Here is a 21,469-nt window from a genome sequence, read left to right as displayed (position 1 = left end):
GTCCGCACTGACGTAAACAAGACTCTAATTTGGGCTGGAATGGGTCGCCCGCGGACGAAAAGCGGACGCGTGCCCGTTTGGGTCGCCGTGTTGAATAGACTTTTGTGTCCGTTTTAATGCAGACGGACACACACACGATTCAAACACACACGCACGGATGAAATGGGCCGGCGCGTTGAAGTTGCTTCCGAGTGCTTGATGTAAATAGAACAGGTGACAGTGCCAGATTACCCTCGTGACCCAAGTTGCTCCCCGGATGCAAATGCAATCATCGTGCGCATGCTTGACCATGCGCGTCAGCAAACATTCTTTTGCTGTGCACTCGCTCCATGGTATTACAGTAGCACTAGGACCATCTCCAGACCTCTCCTCTCCTTTTCTCTTTGTGTCGGCCATGCACGCCTCCGAGGCCCGGTGTCGCGTAGCGCGCGGTACCCGCTGCCATGCGTGGGCGTGGCGGCCTCGGCGCGTGCCATGTTTGGGCCTCCTCCCGTCGTCTTCTCACCGACGGCCCAGACTGGCTAGTCGCCTCCAGCCACACGGCCCGGCCAGGTCTCACCGACGGCATGAGCAGTGCCTAGTGCTAGCACCACATGTTCCGTTCGCTCCTCGATGGCTGCTCTTCTGGAGGGACGTCCACAGGCTTTTTTGGTGTGGATCTGAGGCATCTCGGAGACTGAGACTGCTGGTGCTGGACAAAAAAGCATGAGTAGCGAGTTCCTGATCGGACATCTCCCATGCCGCCACCGCCGAATCCCCCCGCCTCCGGGACGGTGGCAGCTAGTAGTGCTCGCCGTAGCGGGTACGATGATGAACACACACAACGATCAGAAGGATAAAAGATCAGAGTTTGACAGTAGAGATTGCCTCCATCGGTGGTAGCCTCAGTACTCATTAGAACAAGTGAATCTTCCACCATGGAACAGCAAAATGATCTTCACAAACATGCATATAGCTGGACAAAATGCATCACCAGCGTTCCTTGACCGGCGTCGCCGCCCGTGCCGCCACCGAAGAATTCCTGATCCGGCCGTTCACCCATCGCGGCCTCCGGGACGGTGCTAGCCAGTGGTTCTCGCCGCCGATCGAAGAGGTCATGATGAACACAACGATCAAGAAAGAGCAAAGTTTCCATACAGATTGTCTCTAGCTCAGTACTCAGTAGAACAATCGAAACAGCCACTATGACATAGCAAAATGGCGTCCATAAGCATACAAGTATCTTACACCCGATCTATACTGCAGAAGCGCAGATACATTCAACGAGACGATGAAATTCTAAAGAGAAGCAGAGTAAGCCGAGCCGTCCGTCAGGGTCAGGTAGACAGGATGGAGCCACCCCCTCGCGTGGCGCGCTCAGCTCCTCAACCGCCGCCCCCGCCGCCTCCGTGACCGCCTCCGCCGCCGCAGCCGCCGCCGCCGGCCCCGTCGCCTCCGTAGCCGGCGCCGCTGCCGCTGCCCCAGCGCTCGCGGCGGCGTCGCTTGGCCCTCCCGTCGTCGGCGCAGCCGAACGCCGCGATGGCCACGACGGCGACCGCGGCCACGAGGACAAAGAGCAGACCCACGACGGCGCCGGGCGCGCGCTGCACGGAGTCGGCTGCGGCGGCGGCGAAGCCTCTCGCCGCGGCGAGATCCAACGCCCTCACCATTTGAGCTGCTGGAGGCTCCGCCTTTTGTGCGACCCAGCTGGGAGTGCCGATACCGCCTAGTTGAAGGGCCGAGGGTGTTGACTGATCCTATTCCTACCGTCACGAATCCACGCGTCTCGTGTATCGTCCGACGCGTTTAAATTACGCTGGAACGGGATCGATCCGTGCTGCAGTTCGTTGCCAACAGCAACAGCAGCAGCAGCAACTGGCGTTAACACGTACGCTTGACGCTGTATACCACTCCCTTCGTTGACAAATATCTTGCGTGTGGATCGCTTTTACTCTCTCGTAGTCTAGGTTTTTAGGTTGTTCATCGTCTTTGCTTCGGCGGCGACGATGACAATGCTGAATAAAGATTCTTCGGACCCTTCCCTGATGAGGCCATCGGTCCAATGGTTGGGGATGGATTTGGAAACCAGTCTGTTCAAGCAAGGATGGCGTGGCGGCGGCGGCATCATCGTGGTGGACCTGTGTCCTCGGGCTCCGCCGTTGCGACGGCGTTTGCTCCAGCGTCGGCGTGGAGCTTGGGAGGTAGTCCAGGAGTGGATGCAGATTGTGGTCTGCATCGACGACATCTGGAAGACGGAGCATGTGCTGGGCTCGTGGTTCGTGGATGGCAGATATGGTTTCCTCCTTCGGCGTTTTAGTCGTGGTTGGGTGCCAGATCTGGAGTTCGATGGCGTGTCCGTTGTCCCGGTCTGATTCGTTCAACGGTAAGGGCTTCACTTTTGGTGAGCCACCTTGGAGGTCCGCAAAGCTACATATCAGCGATGGAGCCGCGTCGAGTTCGGGTGAGGAGGTGATTCGTCATTCTTTTCTTCGGTGGCTGCTGTGGTGGTGCCGGAGGCTGGTGACGGACGTTGGTGTCAAGCTCAGAGATGTTCTGCTATCATTTCAGTTTTATCATGTCGGTCTTTACGTGACTTGTACTTTGTTCTTTATGATATGAATGAGACACGTATTACCATGTAAATAAAAGTATATATGGACTGAAATGAATGAACAAACACGGTAAAACGTGTTTATATACATCTAATTCAGACAACAAAAGTTATTAGAACATCTTATATTTATGAACAGATGGAGTACTTATTACTCACTAGTAAGCCTTTGCTTGACGGACCAGCCCTGCAGGGATCAATCATCAATGAGGCTAGTGGCAGGGCCGGCCCTGGCCAGGGCCCCGGCCTGGGAGGGACCCATGATCTGGTAGGCCGTCTTTATACTTGGTATGCCGCTCGGGATTCTTGTTCTTGATGCCGCTATGCGGGGCAGCCTGGTCCATAGTCTTGGGACGTTCGCCATGTTTTCGTGTTTGCGACCCAGCGTGCTGCCATTGCGCGCCTGCCTTGGCCGGTTGGCCCTCACATCTAGCTATCCGTCAGACCATGATTGTGAATTCGTCTAGTCTTTCACAGAGTTTTTCACAGGTACTAAAGTTAGTATAAGATTGGGTCATCTATTTTGGAACGGAGGGGGTATGTAGGGATTTCGGTACCGTTCGATTTCTCTCCACTCCGCTCAACTGCGCGGAGCTGAGGAGCTCGGTTTGAGCTGCTCCATAAAAAGCTGCCGAAGCTTGCTCCACTTCGGGAGCTGAGTCGCAGGAGTGGAGAGAAACCGAACAGGCCCTTCATCTCCATTTTCATTGTACATGATTATTGTTATGATGTATAAAGTTTTAATTCTTTGTATTCTCTTTTGGCATCTAAAATTTCAGTGTACATGATTATGGTTCTGATGTACATACCTAATTTTAATTCTTTGTATTTTAGTGCACATGATTAGGTTCTGATGTACAATTATTATAAACATCTTAAACTAAAGGTGTATGGTTAAAAGGTTACTCCTAATATTATGCAAATGAAGTTAGATAGATTTGTTTATGTATCTCACACACACAGTCTTAGGATTTAGGGGTCCATGTTGCCCCTGGCTAGTGGCATGGAATTGCCGGTGTTTGGGGAATGGCTCAACAAATTCGAGGTCTCCGGGATGTCCCGAAGAAGGAGGACCCGATGCCTAGGAGAAGGGTTGGAGTGGCTGAGGTGAAATTAGGCCTCCCTAACATGTTGATTCAGAAAACTAATGGTCAGAGTGACGGACTTGCTGTGTTTTGAGGGAATGTTTGCAAGGATGGGTGGTGCTAGATGTACCACATTGGCATGATAATAAAGGAGGAGGATGGTTTTGGGTGGGGTTTTAGAGGGTCTATAGAGAGTAAAAAATGAACGAGAACACTAGTAGAAGACGGACCCTTTAGTCCCGGTTCCCCTCTGGACTAAAGGCCTTCCACGTGGCCGCTGCATAGAGCTCGACCTTTAGTTCTGGTTGGTACTAAAGGATTTTTTTTCAATTTTTTCAATTTTTTTGGAATTTTTTCTCGATTTTCAATTTTTTTTAATTATTTGTATTTAATCTCTAATCACCCTTCATCACTGCTCAATTTAATCTCTAATCTCTAATCATCCCTCATCATTCCAAATCGTCTAACTTCCCGACTGGTCACCCATCCTCTCACTACTCCAGCCTGAGCACGCTTAACTTTCGAGTTCTATTCCCCCTTGTTTGCAAGTCTGTACTTGTTGTTTTCCTGACAATACTAAGATGTCAATCCTATTAACCCTTAGGAGTTGAAGTTGAGCATGAAGTCACACATTACACTGTTTGAGTTTGAAACTATTATTCTTAAAACCAATAATTATTTAGTAACACTAATATTTCTTAAATAAGTAGTTTGACCACAGTTTGACCAAAATTAAAAAACTAAAATAATTATTTAGTAACACTAATATTCTTGAACAATTATTTAGTAACACTAATATTTCTTGAATAAGTAGTTTGCCCAAAGTTTGACCAGATTTAACCAAAATTCAAAAAAACTGAAATTTGAGCATAACTTTTTTCCTTTTCATGCTGAACATTTTGATATATTATACTTTTTTTCGACATCGTATGCAAAAGATATAGTTTTTTTTACTTTTTCATCACACTTTTTTGCAAAACATGTCCAAAATTATATTTTTTAATTTTCCTAACTAGTAGATGTAGTAATATAACTACATCTCGAAGGATTCTAATTTTTGAAGATTTTACCATTTTCTTTTTTTTTTCAAAACTGAAATGGCGATACACTAGGGGGGGGGGGGGTAGAGTTTGAACCCCTTTAGTCCGGGATGGTGTCCATCCAATCCTACCGTCGACTACATCTGCTAGCACCGTCCCAACAAGAGTCACAACTAAGGTTAACCAAGCCAGAGTCACGTTCTATTAAAGTGTCAAAAAGAATTACTTTTTAATATAGGAAAACTAACCATCAACTATTATTATAGGCTAAACAACTGTTAATACAAAACAGTAGCAAAATTAATATTAATTAACTATAAAACTTTATCTACTGTTGTCTAACAGAAGCATACTACAACATGTTAAAATCTATAGAAAGAACTAACTAAAAATAATTGAAAACAACAATTAAAGGACTAAAACAACTATATAAGCAAAGCATTACTGTTTTAATTAAAATCCTAATTTACATTATTTTAAAAATAACCAAATAAATCTTACTGTGACAACAATCTGACATGTGACTAGGAGCAAAAAGAATTAAATTAAAAACTATTTTAAACTCAAATTATTCACAATCTAGTGTTTGAAGCAAATTTGAACAAATTCATATTTAAATCATTCAAATCTGAAAACAAATGGCATTGTGCAAACTAGACAAAAATTTGAATCTAATGCAAAAAGAATCACTCAAAAACATCGAATATCCTAAAAGATATAAGCAATTTGAAACTGAAACTAAAAACAAAAAACAAATGGAAAAACAAAAAACAAATTTCAGAACCCCTTTAGTCCCGGTTTGAGACACGAACCAGGACTAAAGGGCATCGCACCCTTTAGTCCTTTAGTCCCGGTTCGTGTCTCAAACCGGGACTAAAGGTCTCAAACCAGTTCGTAATGCAACCGGGACTAATGTGTACATTGAGAGTGGACCAAAGCCCTATTTTCTACTAGTGGAAGGAGGTGACGTGGTGCCTTTTAGGGATCTTAAAAAATCATTGTAAGAAGCCTTGGCTGACGGCGGGAGATTTTAATGAAATATTGTTGTTTTATGAGAAGGAGGGAGGTATGGCTCGACCCTAGGCCGTGATGGACAATTTCAGAGATGCTTTGGATGACTCCTCCCTCCTCCTCCGCAGACGCTTGGCGAAACCCTGCCGGAGTTCCAACATAAATTCCACCACCACGTCGTCGTGGTGCCGACCTAGATCCCATCTACCTTTCCCTCACGCTTGCTGGATCAAGAAGAAGGAGACGTCACCAAGTCGTACGTGTGCATATCTCGGAGGTGCTGTTCGTATGGTGCTGGATCGCATTGGATCACGAGGAAAGTATGATTACCCCAACCACGTTCATTAGAACGTTTGCGCTTTCGTTCTACAAGGGCATGTAGACTTTCCGCACTCGTGCTAGCATCTACTCCCTCCGTCACATAATATAAGAGCGTATTTGACACTAATGTAGTGTAAAAAACGCTCTTATATTATGGGACGGAGGGAGAAGTAGATTAGATCTTGGGTGAATTCGTTGTCTCGTAGGATTTTTTTGTTTTCCATGCAATTATTCCCATCAGCAGCCCCATGGGCTCCTCTAGAAACTTCAGGAGGGTTGAGGAACCTTCTTGAACCATCCCGTGAGTTTTTAGGATGTCCCGGAACTTTTTTGGTTCTCAGGTTTTCACTAAAAAACTTCTCCAGTTCTCTCTCCCAAACAATTTCAACATATTCTAATCTTTTTCAGCGATTTTCTCTGAAGCTCCTAACCCATCTAGTACTCGACAGATGAATGGCCCTTAAGCGTGTATAGACATGATTTCGGATAAAGTATAGACATGACTGGAACTCCTTCCGTTCAATGATCAATTGCGGAACCATGGACATCCTCCTTTCATCATGCCATAACTGTGAAATGTTTGAGCAATCAATATGTAGAATGGCATTCTTATAACTTCTTGTGTTCACCGCCTCCACTTCATCCCAGCAAGCAAGTAATTCCACTACGAAAGAGCCCTCAATACCCTTACGTTTTTTTTGAAAGATCTCAATACCCCAATGCTGTGAAGAACAGTCTTATGAAAGGTTCCTTCATAATTTCGGATGACATTGCGTGAACCAGACACCAATTTATTGTATCAATAGCACCATCAACATTATCTACAAGCCAGACTTCTGGTTGTGGTATCCATAGACGAGATAACTGAACCACCGCACTATGTTTAGGATGATGCTCTAGGACGGCAATTAGTTCATACCATCACTAAAGATTTCTTCTGTTGGAAACACACTTCACTGTGAGTAAATTGTTTCTATTGGATGTTATTTGTTGTTGGGTTTCTATGTTTCCTACTTGAATTTTAAATATGTATAAATTCATCTTTTGCTCCTATTTGGTCGATCAAATAGGAGCAGAACACGCATACAATAAGGTGATGGGCATGTGAAAGGATGGGTTAAGCGTATGACCTAGGCAGGGACGCGTGCGTGTTAAATAAGGCATGAGGCCAGCGAGATTATAGAGAGAGGTTTCGGGAGGTTAGGATCGATCTCATCTATCTACAGGATAACTACAACGTTAAGAGAGATCGATCCTACCTGCCTAACCAACACCCAAGATACACGCACGCCTACGACGTGATATACACGGTTTATACAAATACCATGTATATACACAGAGAATACAATGTTTAACACTCCCCCTCAATCACAACTATCCAAGTTGAGATTGTGCCTGAAAGCTTCTAACTGCCGCAGAGTGAGTGGCTGGTAAAACCATCTGCTACCTGATCACCAGTAGGAATAAACCTGATATTCAACAGCTTGTCAGCCACCCGTTCACGGACACAATGATAATCAATCTCGATATGCTCGTCCGGGCATGAAAAATAGGATTGGCAGATAGATATGTAGCACCAAGATTATCACACCAAAGTGAGGCTGCCTTGGGATGATGAATACCCAATTCTGTCAACAAGTTCTGAACCCAGATTACTTCAGCAGTTGCATTAGCTAAGGCCTTATACTCTGCCTGTGTGCTGGATCTAGAGACAGTGGGTTGCTTACGAGCACTCCACGAAATCAAGTTACTGCCAAGAAAGACTGCAAACCCCCCTGTGGACCTTCTGTCATCAGGACAACCTGCCCAATCTGCATCTGAAAAGGCACTTACAAGCATTGAATCCGATTTGCCAAGTCTGAGTCCATGATCCTTAGTTCCTTGCAAATACCTGAGGATCCTTTTTACTGTAGTCCAATGTACAGTAGTAGGGGCATGTAAGAACTGACAAACTTTATTGACTGAATAAGAAATGTCTGGTCGAGTCAATGTCAAATATTGTAAAGCTCCTACAATGCTCCTATACCTGGTGGCATCCTCGGCGCTAAGTACCTCCCCATCATGAAGAGACAATTTTTCAGAGGTGGACAATGGCGTGGACGACGGTTTGCAACCTTTCATCCCCATCCTCTGAAGAATTTCTTGCACATACTTCCCTTGTGAAAGCACAATACCATTTGGCACAATCTTCACCTCAATCCCGAGAAAGAAATGAAGAGTACCCAAGTCTTTGAGAGCAAACTCCTTATTCAAATCCTTGAGAAGGGCCTCAACTGCTTTAGGTGATGAACTTGTAACAACAATGTCATCAACATAAATGAGCATAAAAATAGTAATCCCATGGCGATGGTAATAGAATAATGATGTATCACCCTTGGAAGGAAGGAAACCTAGTGACTGCAACTTCAATGACAGGCGTGAGTACCAAGCTCTAGGTGCTTGTTTCAGTCCATACAGTGCCTTATCAAGCTTACAAACATGACGTGGAAATTTGTGATTTTCATACCCAGGAGGTTGTCTTATAAACACTTCCTCTTCGAGAACACCATGCAAGAACGCGTTCTTAACATCTAGCTGTCGAATGCACCAGTTTCTAGACACTGCAACTGAAAGAATCAACCGAATAGTAGCAGCCTTTACTACAGGACTAAATGTGTCCTCGTAATCAATTCCATACCTTTGCTTGAACCCTTTGGCTACTAGGCGTGCCTTGTACCTGTCAACAGTACCATCAGATTTTCTTTTTATTTTATAGACCCACTTACAGTCAATAATGTTCCTCCCTCTAGCTGGTGGAACAAGATGCCAAGTCCTGTTTTTGATAAGGGCAGCAAATTCCTCATCCATGGCCTCCTTCCATCGTGGTTCACCAAGGGCTTCACTCACACTTTGCGGTTCACCTGTGGCACAAAAGGAGCCCCAACGTACACAACCATCATTGTAAAGTTTGGGTTTAATTATAGCACTCTGTGACCTGGTGCGGGAGCGTTCAGGAGGCGGCGAAGCCGGGCGAGAAAGGTGTTGTTGAAGCCGATTGGATGAAGATGACACATCAGATCCAGCAGCCGTAGAAGATCCGCTGGGATGCAACTCCTGTAGAGATGCGCCGGCGCAGCCAGCCGCCTCTCCCACGCTGCCAATTGGCGCATCCAGGGACGCATCGGAGGACACGGCCCCACCTGGGCCACGCGAAGGGGACCCAGCTGCGCCCTCCTGCAGCGGCGCCCGACCAGAGCCAAGTGCAGGGGGCCCGCCTGGCCCGACCGCGGGAGCGGCCCGCGGAGCCGGGGCGTCCAGCGCCCGACCAGAGCCACGTGCGGGAGGCCCACCTGGCCCCGCCGCGAGGTCGTCCAGCCTGGGCGACGAATCGGAGACGGGCGCGGATCCCGCAGGCGATCCGCCTGCGCCTGACACGGCCGATCCCGAGGGGATTCGCCCGCCTGGATCCACACGGGGATCGGAGCCGGGATCATCTGTGGCTGCCCCTGTGGAGTCCGAGTCCAGCATAAAATCATAGCCGGTTTCACCTATTGATTCCATACTTTCCTGCACACTCTCAGCAGAGGCATTATGCGACATGGACACATGATCATTAGGTTCTTCTGCACCCCCAGGAACAAATTGTGGAGATGGGAGAAGGTGGGAGGGAAGAAGAACAAGCTCTTTTCGGAGTTGGGCGCCGGCGTTTGGGTGAAGTTGTGCAAAAGGAAAAACGTGTTCATCGAACACCACATCTCTAGAGACATACACACGGCCAGTAGACACGTCCAAACATTTGTAGCCCTTATGAAGACTACTATACCCTATGAATACACATTGCTTAGAGCGAAACTCGAGCTTGTATTTGTTGAAAGGACGTAGGTTTGGCCAAACGGCACAACCAAAAATACGAAGGAAAGTGTAGTTTGGTTTTGTGCCGAACAAACGCTCTAGTGGAGTTTAATTATGAATGACTCGACTAGGGACACGATTGATAAGATAGACTGCCGTGAGGAAAGCCTCGTCCCAAAACTTGAGAGGCATATAGGCATGAGCGAGCAAGGAAAGGCCAACCTCCACTATGTGCCTATGTTTGCGTTCAGCGGATCCGTTCTGCTGGTGTGCATGGGGGCACGACACATGGTGCGTGATGCCTATGCGCTCAAAGAACGAATGGAGTTTTTGGTATTCACCACCCCAGTCCGTTTGCATAGCAAGGATTTTGCGATCAAAAAGACGTTCAACATGTTGCTGAAAGATATGAAACTTCGCAAAAACATCAGATTTATTCTTAAGCAAGTACATCCAACTGAACTTACTAAAATCATCAATAAAGCTAACATAGTATTTTTGCCAGAGACGGGTCCAAGACCCCAAACATCTGAAAAAACTAGCTCTAAAGGAGCTTTTGACTCACTAGTGGAACGAGCATAAGGAAGCTGATGGCTCTTGGCCATTTGACATGAATCACACACAAGGAGGTGATCTTTTTTATTGGACACTGGAAGACTAAAATCTCGAAGAATTTTCTGGACCACCGGGAGAGCAGGGTGCCCTAGGCGTTTGTGCCATCTTGATGTAGATGGCTTGACCACACTGAGAGCTTGTCGGGTAGGTGCATCATGGCGGCCAGACACAGGAAATAGGCGACCTCTACTCTTGCTTTGAAGAACAGTTCTCCGGGTGGCTCGGTCCTTAACAAATTTCAGGGTAAACTTCGAGAAAAGCATTGTTATCTCTAATAAGTTTGTAGGCAGAAAGAAGACTCTGATCAGATTGTGGAGCATGAATGATATTGTTAAGCTTTAAGGAGCCATGAGGGGTGGTGAGAACCGAATGACCAATGTGAGCAATGTCCATACCTTGTCCACTTGCAGTGTGGATTTGATCTGTGCCGGTGTAGCGGTCGCGAACGGCGAGTTTCTCCAACTCTCCGGTCACATGGTCGGTTGCACCAGTGTCAAGGTACCAGTTTGTGTCCACCCCATAGGAGTGAACAACATTGGCCGAGCGGTTTCCACCTCCACCTCCTCTGCCCGCAGGGTTGCGAACGTTGTTGTTGAAGCCGCGGTCGAAGCGTTTCTTGCAGCGCCACGCTCCATGTCCTTCCAGTTTGCAGATCTGGCACTTCTCGCGGTCACCGCGGCCACCACCTCCTTGCTGCGGCGCACCGCCGCCGCCCGGGTTGTAGCCGCCCGCGTTGTTGTTATTGTTGAAGCCGCGGGCGCCACCACCGCCGCCGCCGCCGTTGCCGCCACCGGGGCGGTTGTTGTAGTTGCCACCATCACGATCACTGCCCCTGGCCGCGAGGTTGGCAGAGTAGGACGCAGTCTGGGCGGCGATGCGGGCTTCTGCCGATAGCAGCAGCGAGAAGAGCTCGTTGAGGCCGATCGGCTGCTCGGTAGCCGTGCGGGTGGAGATTGCAGAAACAAACCCATTGTAGTCGGGTTCGTGCAGGAGTCCTTGCAGGATGTGGTCGACGACGTCGTCCTCATCGAGTGGCTTGCCGGCGGCTGCAAGCTCGTCGGCGATGCCCTTCATCTTGGTGAAGTAGGACGCAACGGAGAGATCACCCTTGCGGGTGTGCTCGAGTTGTGAGCGGAGTTGGATCACCCTTGCCCTGGACTGCGACGAGAAGCTCTACAACAGCGCTGCCCAGAGAGTCGCGGACGTGGTGCACGTACTGACCTGCATCAAGACTTCTCGAGATGGAGATGCGATCAGAAAGGTGAGAACCTGCTGATCCTGGGTGACCCATATTGCATGCTCGGGGTTGGGCGCGGAGGTAGGCTCCTTCTTGCCGGCGACGTCCTTCTCCGTGACGATCATAGCGGGGGGCTCCTTGACGGAGCCGTCGATGAAGCCGGTCATCCCTGCCGCCTTGATGTGCGGCAGGACTTGTGCCTTCCATACAAGGAAGTTTTTGCGGGTGAGTTTCTCGGTTATGGTGTGGCCAAGGGAAGCAATGGAGGGCGCGGCCATGGCTATGGCGGAGAAGGAGGAGCTCGACATGGCTAGATGAGATGAAGAGAAAGGGCTCTGTATACCATGTGAAACGATGGGTTAAGCGCATGCCCTAGGCAGGGACGCGTGCGTGTTAAATAAGGCACGAGGCCAGCGAGATTACAGAGAGAGGTTTCGGGAGGTTAGGATCGATCTCATCTATCTACAGGATAACTACAACGTTAAGAGAGATCGATCCTACCTGCCTAACCAACACACAAGATACACACAGGCCTACGACATGATATACATGGTTTATACAAATACCGTGTCTATACACAGAGAATACAATGTTTAACAGGGCACAAACAATTTTATCTAGCCACCAAGGTAAACGGCACTGGAGGGACTCGCCGTCGTTGGCCCTAGCCCAAAAGGGCATTTGCTGAAGCAACACCTTACCATAGACCGAGCACGCGACGTCCAACTTAACACTTGGCACTTGGCGATGCCGCCTACATGTTCATGGCCGGAACAAGTACTCAAAATTACGAATAAAGAAAAGTTACGAGCACATATATGCATAGTATTTGTACAGATAGTGCTCGGAACCTCGGTAGCACATCAAAACGGGGGCAACAGGCGACAAGCCAAATGGTATCAAGAAACAAATATATACATGGTACGTGGTACAAATATATTCACAACAAGTCAAAATATGGATGAAATTTCCATAGGCACACAAATATGACGGTGGTGCAATAGTTATATAACAGATTGTAACGCACAGTCCCCATATATATGTGAGGACTGCTCTGCACGACGCGCTTCCTTAACAGCCTCCACCCCCGCAGCCGCCGCCTCCTCCGCAGCCTCCCCCTCCTCCCCCGCCACCGCCACCCCAATGACGCCGGCGACGTCTAGGCTTCACACCGGACCTGTCCGGGCCATCGGCGCAGCTGAACACGGCGATAGCCACGACCGCGACGACGGCCACGAAGACGAAAGCTAGGCCCACAACATTGCCAGGCTCGGAGAGGCCTTTGGCCGCAGCAAGATCCAGCATCCTAACCATCGTTGCGGCTTGAGCTCCTAGAGCTTTGGTTTGGAAAGGCCGGCCCCTGTACCGGTATTTAAAGCCCTGGGACTGGGAGATGCACAAGTACAACAAGCTGGAAATGTCAACTGGTTATTGCCTCTTGAAATTCCAGTTCGTTACCCTGTCGATCACCTATTGCTGGTTGTTGTAAACACGTCCGCTTTGGCATTGTAGTACAACTGTTTTGACCTGAAATGGTTTCGGGGCAAGCTAGACCGTGCGTTGTCATACGAGCGAATTGAAAAGGGGGTCGGATAAGTCTTAGACGCGTACACGAATCAGTATTAGTCAGCTCAGAGATTGCACGGCACGTTCTCGTTCATCAGGCGGGAGTTTCCTAATCCTTGCTCGCAGAATTGTTTGACAGAAAAATGGAAATTATTGTTGTGAAAGGAAGACTGGTCATGGTCAAAGGCTCGCAAAACTGTTGACAGAAAACAGTGTTGATCAGTTTTTTTTTTTTTTTTTTTTGCGATCAGTGTTGATCAGCTACTTGACCCACAATCCCTATTTGACGCTCACTGCATCAGCGCTCACATGCGCGCGCATGGCCCATTCCCGGTACAAATAGGTTTCTCTTTCTTTTTTTAGTTTACTATATTTCTATCTGTATCCATTTTTATTTTCCTTTTGATTTCTGCTTATTTTTTATTTTTAGATAACCTTTTGCAGTATATGAAGCATATATTCACACCTGTATGACCTTTTTTTAAAAATCATGTTTTTTTGAATACGTACAAAATAATACATGAATATATTTGTTGTATACATGAACATATCCCATGACTCATGTGTGGTATTTGAAAGGCCTTCCTAGTTATATCGCGAGTCTTTTAGATAAACCTCTTAAGAAGCTGGAGGGCCCAATATACGCCGATTTTTCTTTTGCTAGGCCCAGCACTAAAAAGCCCACTTTTTTACGATTACTAGGGACATTTTTTTTAATACATGACGGATATTTCATTTCGTACACACAAACAATTATATGCTCATATTTTTCGCAATGTTCCAAATAATAATCAAAGTTATTTTTAACTATATTAATAAACATGTTTCTAAACATATGTGCTCCTGGGCATGGACATGGCATTCGACGCAAACACATCAATGACGTTCTACAACGACGTGAGGGTAGGGGAACCACGGATTTGTGTGCTTGGTAGTCTCTCCAAGTTCTTCGTCGGCTTTGTCGCGGTGAAGTTTAGGTAGTGGCGGCAATGTGAATAACGGTTCCTGAGCTCTCCCCATGTCGATGCCCTTCCTCTCAGTGACCTCAATGAGTCAAAGGATGGTGTCCACCGTCAGGCATTCAGTCTAGCGTGGTCAGTGTTTGTGCATTCTGACGTGTCTTAGTTCTCTAGTTCCTCTCCGTCCAATGAAGCTCAGCCATATGCCGTTCCGTTAGGGAACTTGTGAGATTTGTGTCACCCTCCTTTGTCTAGCAGTATCTTCTTGCCCTCCAATGTGTCAGCTTCTCCGGGATGGCGATCTATACAGAACATTGTATCTGGCTTCTTATCTACAAGACTTCCCAACCACTGCTTCTACAAGCTTTTGAGTTCCAACAAGCGCCCCCCTTGGATGCAGAAGGATTTGCTTGTAATTTCGTATTCTTATAAGGAAGGTCTTGTAATGGCTACTTTTGTTTGATATATGGCCTTCGACCTTACCGTGAAAAAAAACTAACATCAATCCAGTGTACATGGCCTAACTATATTTTGACGTACCACATACGTAAAGCATTTTTATGGCGTCCATCCATTATCCTCTTTGCAAACATGAAAAACAGATTCTTGGGAGTTACAACCTCTTTAACAAAATGTAGGACGTTTTATTGTAGTCAACTACACCAAAAAACGTCTTATATTTCGTTACAGAGGGAGTAGAAGATAAAAAGATGAAACAGAGTGATTTCACTATGACCGACCAACACCCATTATTTGAGCCAATCTGAACTGAAATTACATCCGGCACTCGTTGGCTCCGTCTTATGCATAACTTGTCCCGCCAAATTTGTCCACCCAAATGTTGTCTCAAGTTTAATTACCCCCATGGTGCGTATTGTTAAGGAGTTATGATGGTCTATTACGCACAAAATCTTCGCCTCTGCATAAACAAATTAAGAAGCAGTAAAATGGTGAGGCTGGCAATGCAGTGATAAGCCAATCCAAGCGAAAAGAGAGAGAAGCAGTTGATCTTACGTGCAGCTTTGACAAGATAACTTCCTCTACTGAGTCTGCAATTTCTAGTTGCTTCATCACAGTAGCCTGCAGAACCTGATTCATGGAAGGGGATATTTTTTTCATATTACATCTGAGATTGGCAGCAAGATATATTTGGTAATTCCCTATATGAAAATAAAGATAATTTCCAAAGGATGCATGATGATTGTGCCAGTTCTTGGTACCAAGTAATAATGGAGCCCCTTAGCTGAAAGTGCTGTTAAGAAAAAAGCCTATTCACTCCCCTCTCTTTCCCAACAAGAATGTTCAAGTTGTCTTTCAAATTCTTGAGACATTCTTGTTGCTTGATCATTCACAACATTTTGAATGCAGTGTATTTTCTTATTAAAATATTTCCTAACAAAAATGTTCAAGTTGTCTTTCAAGTTCTTGATCTCGGCATTCTTGTTGCTTGACCATTTCCAACATTTAGAATACAGTGTATTTCCTTAACTTTGTCGATATCTATTCATAAGAAAAACAATGGTGTTAACGAACGCTTACTTTCTTTGTCCTTTCGAGGTCAGATTCGATACATTTGATCCTATCCCATGAGTCCAAGAGGGAGCGTTCTTTTTCCAGGGGAATCTCTGGGGGCTTGCTTCCGAGCTCATCAACCCGACCCTCGAGCTTCTGAAGGCGCTCAATGACAGGCCTGACACAGTCCACACTGAATGCTTCCAGTGCGGGATGCTCACCAGAGATGGGTTCAAACTCAGGAGCTGGAGGTAGTGGGTTGTTGACCATCGTTATCTCTGGCTGACTGCATACTGTGCGTAAGAAGGTAAAAACTCTAACAACCAGAACCAGCAGTAATCTGAGAAATCGATAGAATTTCCCTTCCTCCGGCATCTCTTTGGGTACTAGTATACCACGGCTGTTTCTTGAAGAATCTAAAGAGAGTAAAAAAAAATTATGAACAAACATGAGAAAATCTTGAATATTTATTTTCAAAATGTGCTCTTAGTTCATTGCACTATCTGTTCATTTCAATACTAATAGTAAGATCTTCAGTAAGAATTAACAAACTCAGCAAATATTTACGGAGAAAGAGTGAAAAATAGTTGATCACTTTATATTTGCATAAAGTGACCTCAGAAGACCACAAGTAAAAATACCTGGAATGCTTTGTGTTGTGTCGGTGCCTAAATGCCGGGCTTGAACTCTTACTTCTGAGGCACAGGTTTTATCTGGCACTGATCCTCCTCTGCCATAATCGACTGTTTTGTCCACCACAACAAAGTGATCATCGCAACTGTAGTAAGCTGCAGACTCTCGTGCTCTCATCTGCATCTGTGTAAAACGCAGGAGATTCAGTATTTTGAGGTAGAAACTTAGGAGATTCAGTATGCACACATCAATCATTTGTATATTTTGAGGACAAAGGTTAAGATTCAGGAGGAAAAGCTCACTTCTTCACGAACTGGAGCTAATCGACTGCACCCTAATGTGCTTCTCATCATAGGAGAACCCAGATCATCAACATCTGATCCTGACTCAGCTGTTGACGTGTCACTGTTTCTACCCTGTTATTTGCAACGAGAGAAAAAAAGGACAAATTATTATGGACGCTAAGATAAACATTGCTGATGAAACCACAAAGGGTTCCAATTTTAAGAGGCACAATCAATGCGCATTACTCTCTTTTGTGTGTGGAAACTGAATATCACTATGCAAACAAGTGCATGGATTGCGATTAACTACGAGGATAGGGTAAACACTCCAACATGTGGCGTGTACCTTACAGTCGGCTTCTTTAAACCGATAGGTCCAGAGAACTGGTAAGTTGCTAATGGTGTTTTAACTGAAACAAAGGGTTTTGATCATATGATGAGTAACAACTAGTGGTTCGAAGTATTAAACTTGCCTTCAAAAGATGTAGCCTAGCAAATGAACCCCTTCGTTGCTCGATCTCAGATAAGCGTCTTGTATGCCTTGAAAATTTTGCTTCCTTGTTATGTGCAACCTAAAAGCAAACACATGGTACTGCAGTTGAGAATGCTGTTGTATATCATGTATGAAAAAAGTGATACTGAAATTGTGAGGACAAAGAACTTTGAAAGAAATCTAAATAAAGCATATGAGGAGTTTCAAAGTTAGTGGTATGTTTAGCTGGACAGGTCACCGTGAATTGCGTGCAGTAGTATCCTTTTGAAGAAGAAGAAGAAGACTACTTCACAAACTTGTCCAGCAGTTGAGAAGTACATTGCCACGAAGTATGCCCAATACAAAGCTATTTTTGGCATTTCATATATTCATGGTATCTCGACTTGAAGCATGCCACTACAAAGCTATTTGTGGGATTTCATATATTTATGGTAATCTTTGTCAACATGGCATTGTCAAGTTCTTAATATTCAAAAACTGAACTGAAAATCTCTGCTTTTAGAAAAACAATGAAAGAGAAGCACATATAACGCAAGAGAAAATAAACTAAGTTCACCTTCATAATGTTAGGATCATTCCATGGACCTTTGTTAGACTTCAGGCATCCTCCCTCACCAGCACAAGTGCATGTTCCACCCAAAAATTCAGGAAGTTGGCTGCAAATAGAAAAAGAAGTCTTCAGTCAGTCAAAGGTAGCAGGAGAAAGCTTTCTGATCAATAACATTATACCAAATTGTTGTAAATGAGAAGTGCACCTTCCATCTATTACTTCAAGAAGTTTGCTTTGGAATTTTGTTCCCAAAACCTAAATTTGAGGATCGATCAGAATTGTTTATTTGAAAAAAGAGGAAAATAACAGCAGACTCATGCTCACATGTATCTTTGAGACTGTTTTAGGGTCAAGAAAACCTTTCACTGAATTCCATAGTAGCTTGAAACCACCGCCAGCATTTACAACAAACATCTGATGCAGTGTCTGAGCATACATTTAAAGTGTTAAACAAAGTGGCACCAAGTATTCATCAAGATAAGAAACAGAACCTAGGCATACCTCAGGATAATAATCACTGTCTATCTTTTGCATTCTAGTTAACATTTCCCTTGCTGTTTTGCTGAAGTTCTTGAAACCCTGCAGCATAATAGAGTGGGAAATGTCAGCACGTGATCTTTATGCTAACTATTTTGGGTCCCAAAATAAAAATTGGCAAAGTTAGTCTTCTACATAGAGATAAGATCCTGCGAATATGGGAAGAACCATCATACCACGCCTTCAACATCTAGTATAGTGGTTGTAGAACCAATATGCCTTTTTGCCGCGATAGAGCATGCTGGAAACTTGTCCAAGAAGGCTCTCTCAAACTCTTGCACATGGTACTTGATGTAGCGGTCAACAGTAGTGATGTTCATCAGTTTATTTGGATCAACTTTCCCTAATCTCTCGATGTATACTGGTCTTCCTTGCCTGTCAACTCCATGGTAACCCTGAGGATAGTAGGAAAGCACCTCGTCTAGCTCTTCAAAAACGAAATCCTACAGGATTCAGTTGCAAGATGGCAAGTGTTGGCTATATTGTTGAGGAGAGGTACAAATCTAGTTATAGATTAAAGATAATTTTCCATCTATAGGCCAGCATGCATCATTAGTCTCACTCACCTCGAGTATTGTATCCGCACCGAATTCTTTTCTCCATTGGAGCATCTCAGCCCACATATGAATGGCTTTCTCAGTGTCAAATTTCCTTGCCTTCAAAAACCTACAGTATATATAGAGGCAGGGAAGTTTTAGACTTGTAAACAAAGCAAGAAATTCTCTATCCATGCTTCGGTAGCTCTTTCTCTGCTGCTGAGTTATGTTGGAGCACCAACCTCAGCAACATGTGATAGTCATTTTGCTTGTCGCATAGCAAGTTCCTGCTCAAAAGCTCTTGCTGAAATGTGAACACGGCGCGTTCCTCCTCCTCATCTCTGACGTCTTCAATGGTGAAGGAAGAAGCCCGATGCTCCACCTTCCTCTTCCCCCGCTTCTTGAGCGAATGTGTGAGCTTGCTTGATGCATTCAGCGCTTTCTTCTTAAGTGACCCGCCAATGGACAGCCTTCTCCTCTCATCCTCTGAGTTCTCCACGTCTGACCTCCGGTCTTTTCGCTCGTCGAATAAGAACAGACCCTCCGTGCTCTCCGACCGTCGCCGCACTTCATGCGGAACACGTCATTACAAATTAGCAAACAGATCAGAAATGCAAGACGATATGCATACTTTTTTTTTTCTAAGAAAGACTATACCTGACATTTTGCTGGAAGCAGAGAAGACTGAATTTACAGGTTGGGTGGCTTCTGTTAGGCAATTATTGGATTGCCATCTTCATCCACACAAATGCACCTGGAATGGAGTAGACATCGAGCAGAGTATCATGAGAACATATGCCTGTCAGACTTTAGAGTACACAACAACACTATCTAAACGTCTTTGCATAAATGTATCATGAGAACATATGCCTGTCAGACTTTAGAGTACACAACAACACTATCTAAAATTTCCTTGCATAAAGGCCTTCTTTGGCATAAAATTAATGTTCTTGGTACAACATGACTGGGAGGGAGAACTTTTATTCTGACGCTACCAAAGCAAGGCATTGCAGGAAAACGAAACATCGCCATTAAGGTGAAAGGAATCGGTAGGTACAATGATGGTTACAGGTTGTACTAGTAACTACAGATTAAAGAACCATAAAAATTGCTTGCAAAGGGGAGAAAGAATCATCAAAATGTGTGCACATGCCTGTCAGGTTAACAAGCAGCTTTTGACCAGAGTTAATCACCGAAACTGCTCAGCGCAAATTAAACCATTCACATTTAGCCATGTTAATAATGTGAGTACTTGTTACTCCATTGACTACGTTTTTAACAAGTAATTTTGAGTACTAAAAAATCCATAGCAAAATCGACTGAATCTGTATGATGGGGTAAACAAGTTGCCACTTAGAGCATCTCTGAAGGAGGAGATGACTCAAAAACACCAGCGAATACTATTGGTTCTTGCCTACTAACCATCTAAACAAATTCTATGCTGTAAACTGCAGAAAGATATATTTAGAGATGGCTACCCTGCCTTTGGCCAAACTGAAGGAAGAAGAAAACTGCAGCAAGATTTGCATGGAAGCCCCAACAAAACAAATAGCTGCTCTGCTCTGAACTTGGATGCAGGGGATCCACTAATCAACAGCAGAACAATCCTCCACGGACTGAAAAATCGACGTACGTCTATAGGTGACAACACAAATCAGAATTAAACTGAACTCTGGTGGCCAACAGATGACCAAGAGGTTGAGAGGAAAAACCAGGAACTGAATCAAACTGGTTTCGTCCGAGAGCTCTCATAGCCGGGACTCGAGAGACAGACAGACAGACAGACAGATTCAGTTCTACGCAGCTCAGAGGGAACATAAAAACAAGAAGGCCCGCATGGCGGATGAAAATCAAATTAGGAAACAAGCCGCATTGGTTTGGCGGTGGTTGGTTCTCTTGTCACGCTTTGGACCGCAAACTGCTCGCCGAATCCCCGCGATTATGCTCCCCGATTGACGGAACTTGGAAACATAGCGCGTCCGGGCGATTTCATTCCATTTTCCGCCAGAGAGAGAGAAGGGGAGGAGATGAGACCATGGCGACAAACAAGAAGAAGGATCGCCTGACCTTGGGGTGGGGGTGGAACCAAGGGCGGAATCCCGGTTCTTGGACCGCAGCGGCAACCGAGGAATCTGCGATACCCGCCTCCCCCCGCGCGCGCAGACAAAACAGAGGAGGAGGAGGAGCTCGTATGATTGGAGGAAGGTGGAGGAGGGGGCAGACAGGTTGGTAGCTGTGGGATGTTTGCTTCTAACCAACCTGCTGACTGGCGGGGTAGATAGCGACGGACGCCCAAGGGGAGAAGAGAAGAGAAGCTTCTTGCTTTCGCCCTACCTAACCGAGAGGAGATAAAACTATGCACTAGCAGGAGGAGGCGCTAATTTCTTCTTGGTCGCCAAGTGGTGTGGTGCTGGTCTAAACATTCATTCGTCGACGCGGGCCATGGCGGACCGGCTTTAGCTTAAAGTGCCGACCCCGGAATAAAGCCTTTGATTTGATGGTGGGGCGCTTTCGCTTTGCTGGCGTGCTGCCCTCTTCCCCTTGGATGGCGCACCGTGTCTCCCATTTTTCAGCTCTCTCTCTCTCTCTCTCTCTCTCTCTCTCTCTCTCTCTCTCTCTCTCTCTCTCTCTCTCTCTCCGTAAACACGCCTTTGGATAGAATAGCAGAC

The 21,469-nt window shown here is 45.7% G+C and overlaps 2 protein-coding genes across 2 annotated transcripts; both read right to left on the bottom strand.

The window, feature by feature from the left end:
* Positions 1-1,112: 1,112 nt before the first annotated feature.
* LOC141041808 (uncharacterized) lies at positions 1,113-1,842 on the bottom strand. Its single transcript, XM_073509168.1, has one exon. The coding sequence runs from the start codon at positions 1,647-1,649 to the stop codon at positions 1,365-1,367; it is 285 nt and encodes a 94-aa protein (XP_073365269.1). The 5' UTR covers positions 1,650-1,842; the 3' UTR covers positions 1,113-1,364.
* Positions 1,843-14,810: 12,968 nt separating this feature from the next.
* LOC109772246 (phosphatidylinositol/phosphatidylcholine transfer protein SFH6) lies at positions 14,811-21,197 on the bottom strand. Its single transcript, XM_020330932.3, has 15 exons — positions 20,868-21,197; positions 19,458-19,554; positions 19,043-19,367; positions 18,831-18,930; positions 18,441-18,707; positions 18,229-18,306; positions 18,052-18,153; positions 17,933-17,982; positions 17,734-17,833; positions 17,158-17,256; positions 16,703-16,816; positions 16,409-16,583; positions 15,795-16,183; positions 15,270-15,344; positions 14,811-15,174 (listed from the first exon to the last, which is right to left on the bottom strand). Exons 2-15 carry the CDS (start codon positions 19,462-19,464, stop codon positions 15,154-15,156), a joined length of 1,902 nt encoding a protein of 633 aa, XP_020186521.1. The 5' UTR covers positions 19,465-19,554; positions 20,868-21,197; the 3' UTR covers positions 14,811-15,153.
* Between the last annotated feature and the right edge of the window lie 272 nt (positions 21,198-21,469).

This window comes from Aegilops tauschii, chromosome 2 (genome assembly GCF_002575655.3).
Source record: "Aegilops tauschii subsp. strangulata cultivar AL8/78 chromosome 2, Aet v6.0, whole genome shotgun sequence".
Lineage (NCBI taxonomy): Eukaryota > Viridiplantae > Streptophyta > Magnoliopsida > Poales > Poaceae > Aegilops > Aegilops tauschii.
The sequence above is the reverse complement of the archived record's forward strand: the minus strand, read 5'-3'. Positions and strand labels throughout refer to the sequence as shown.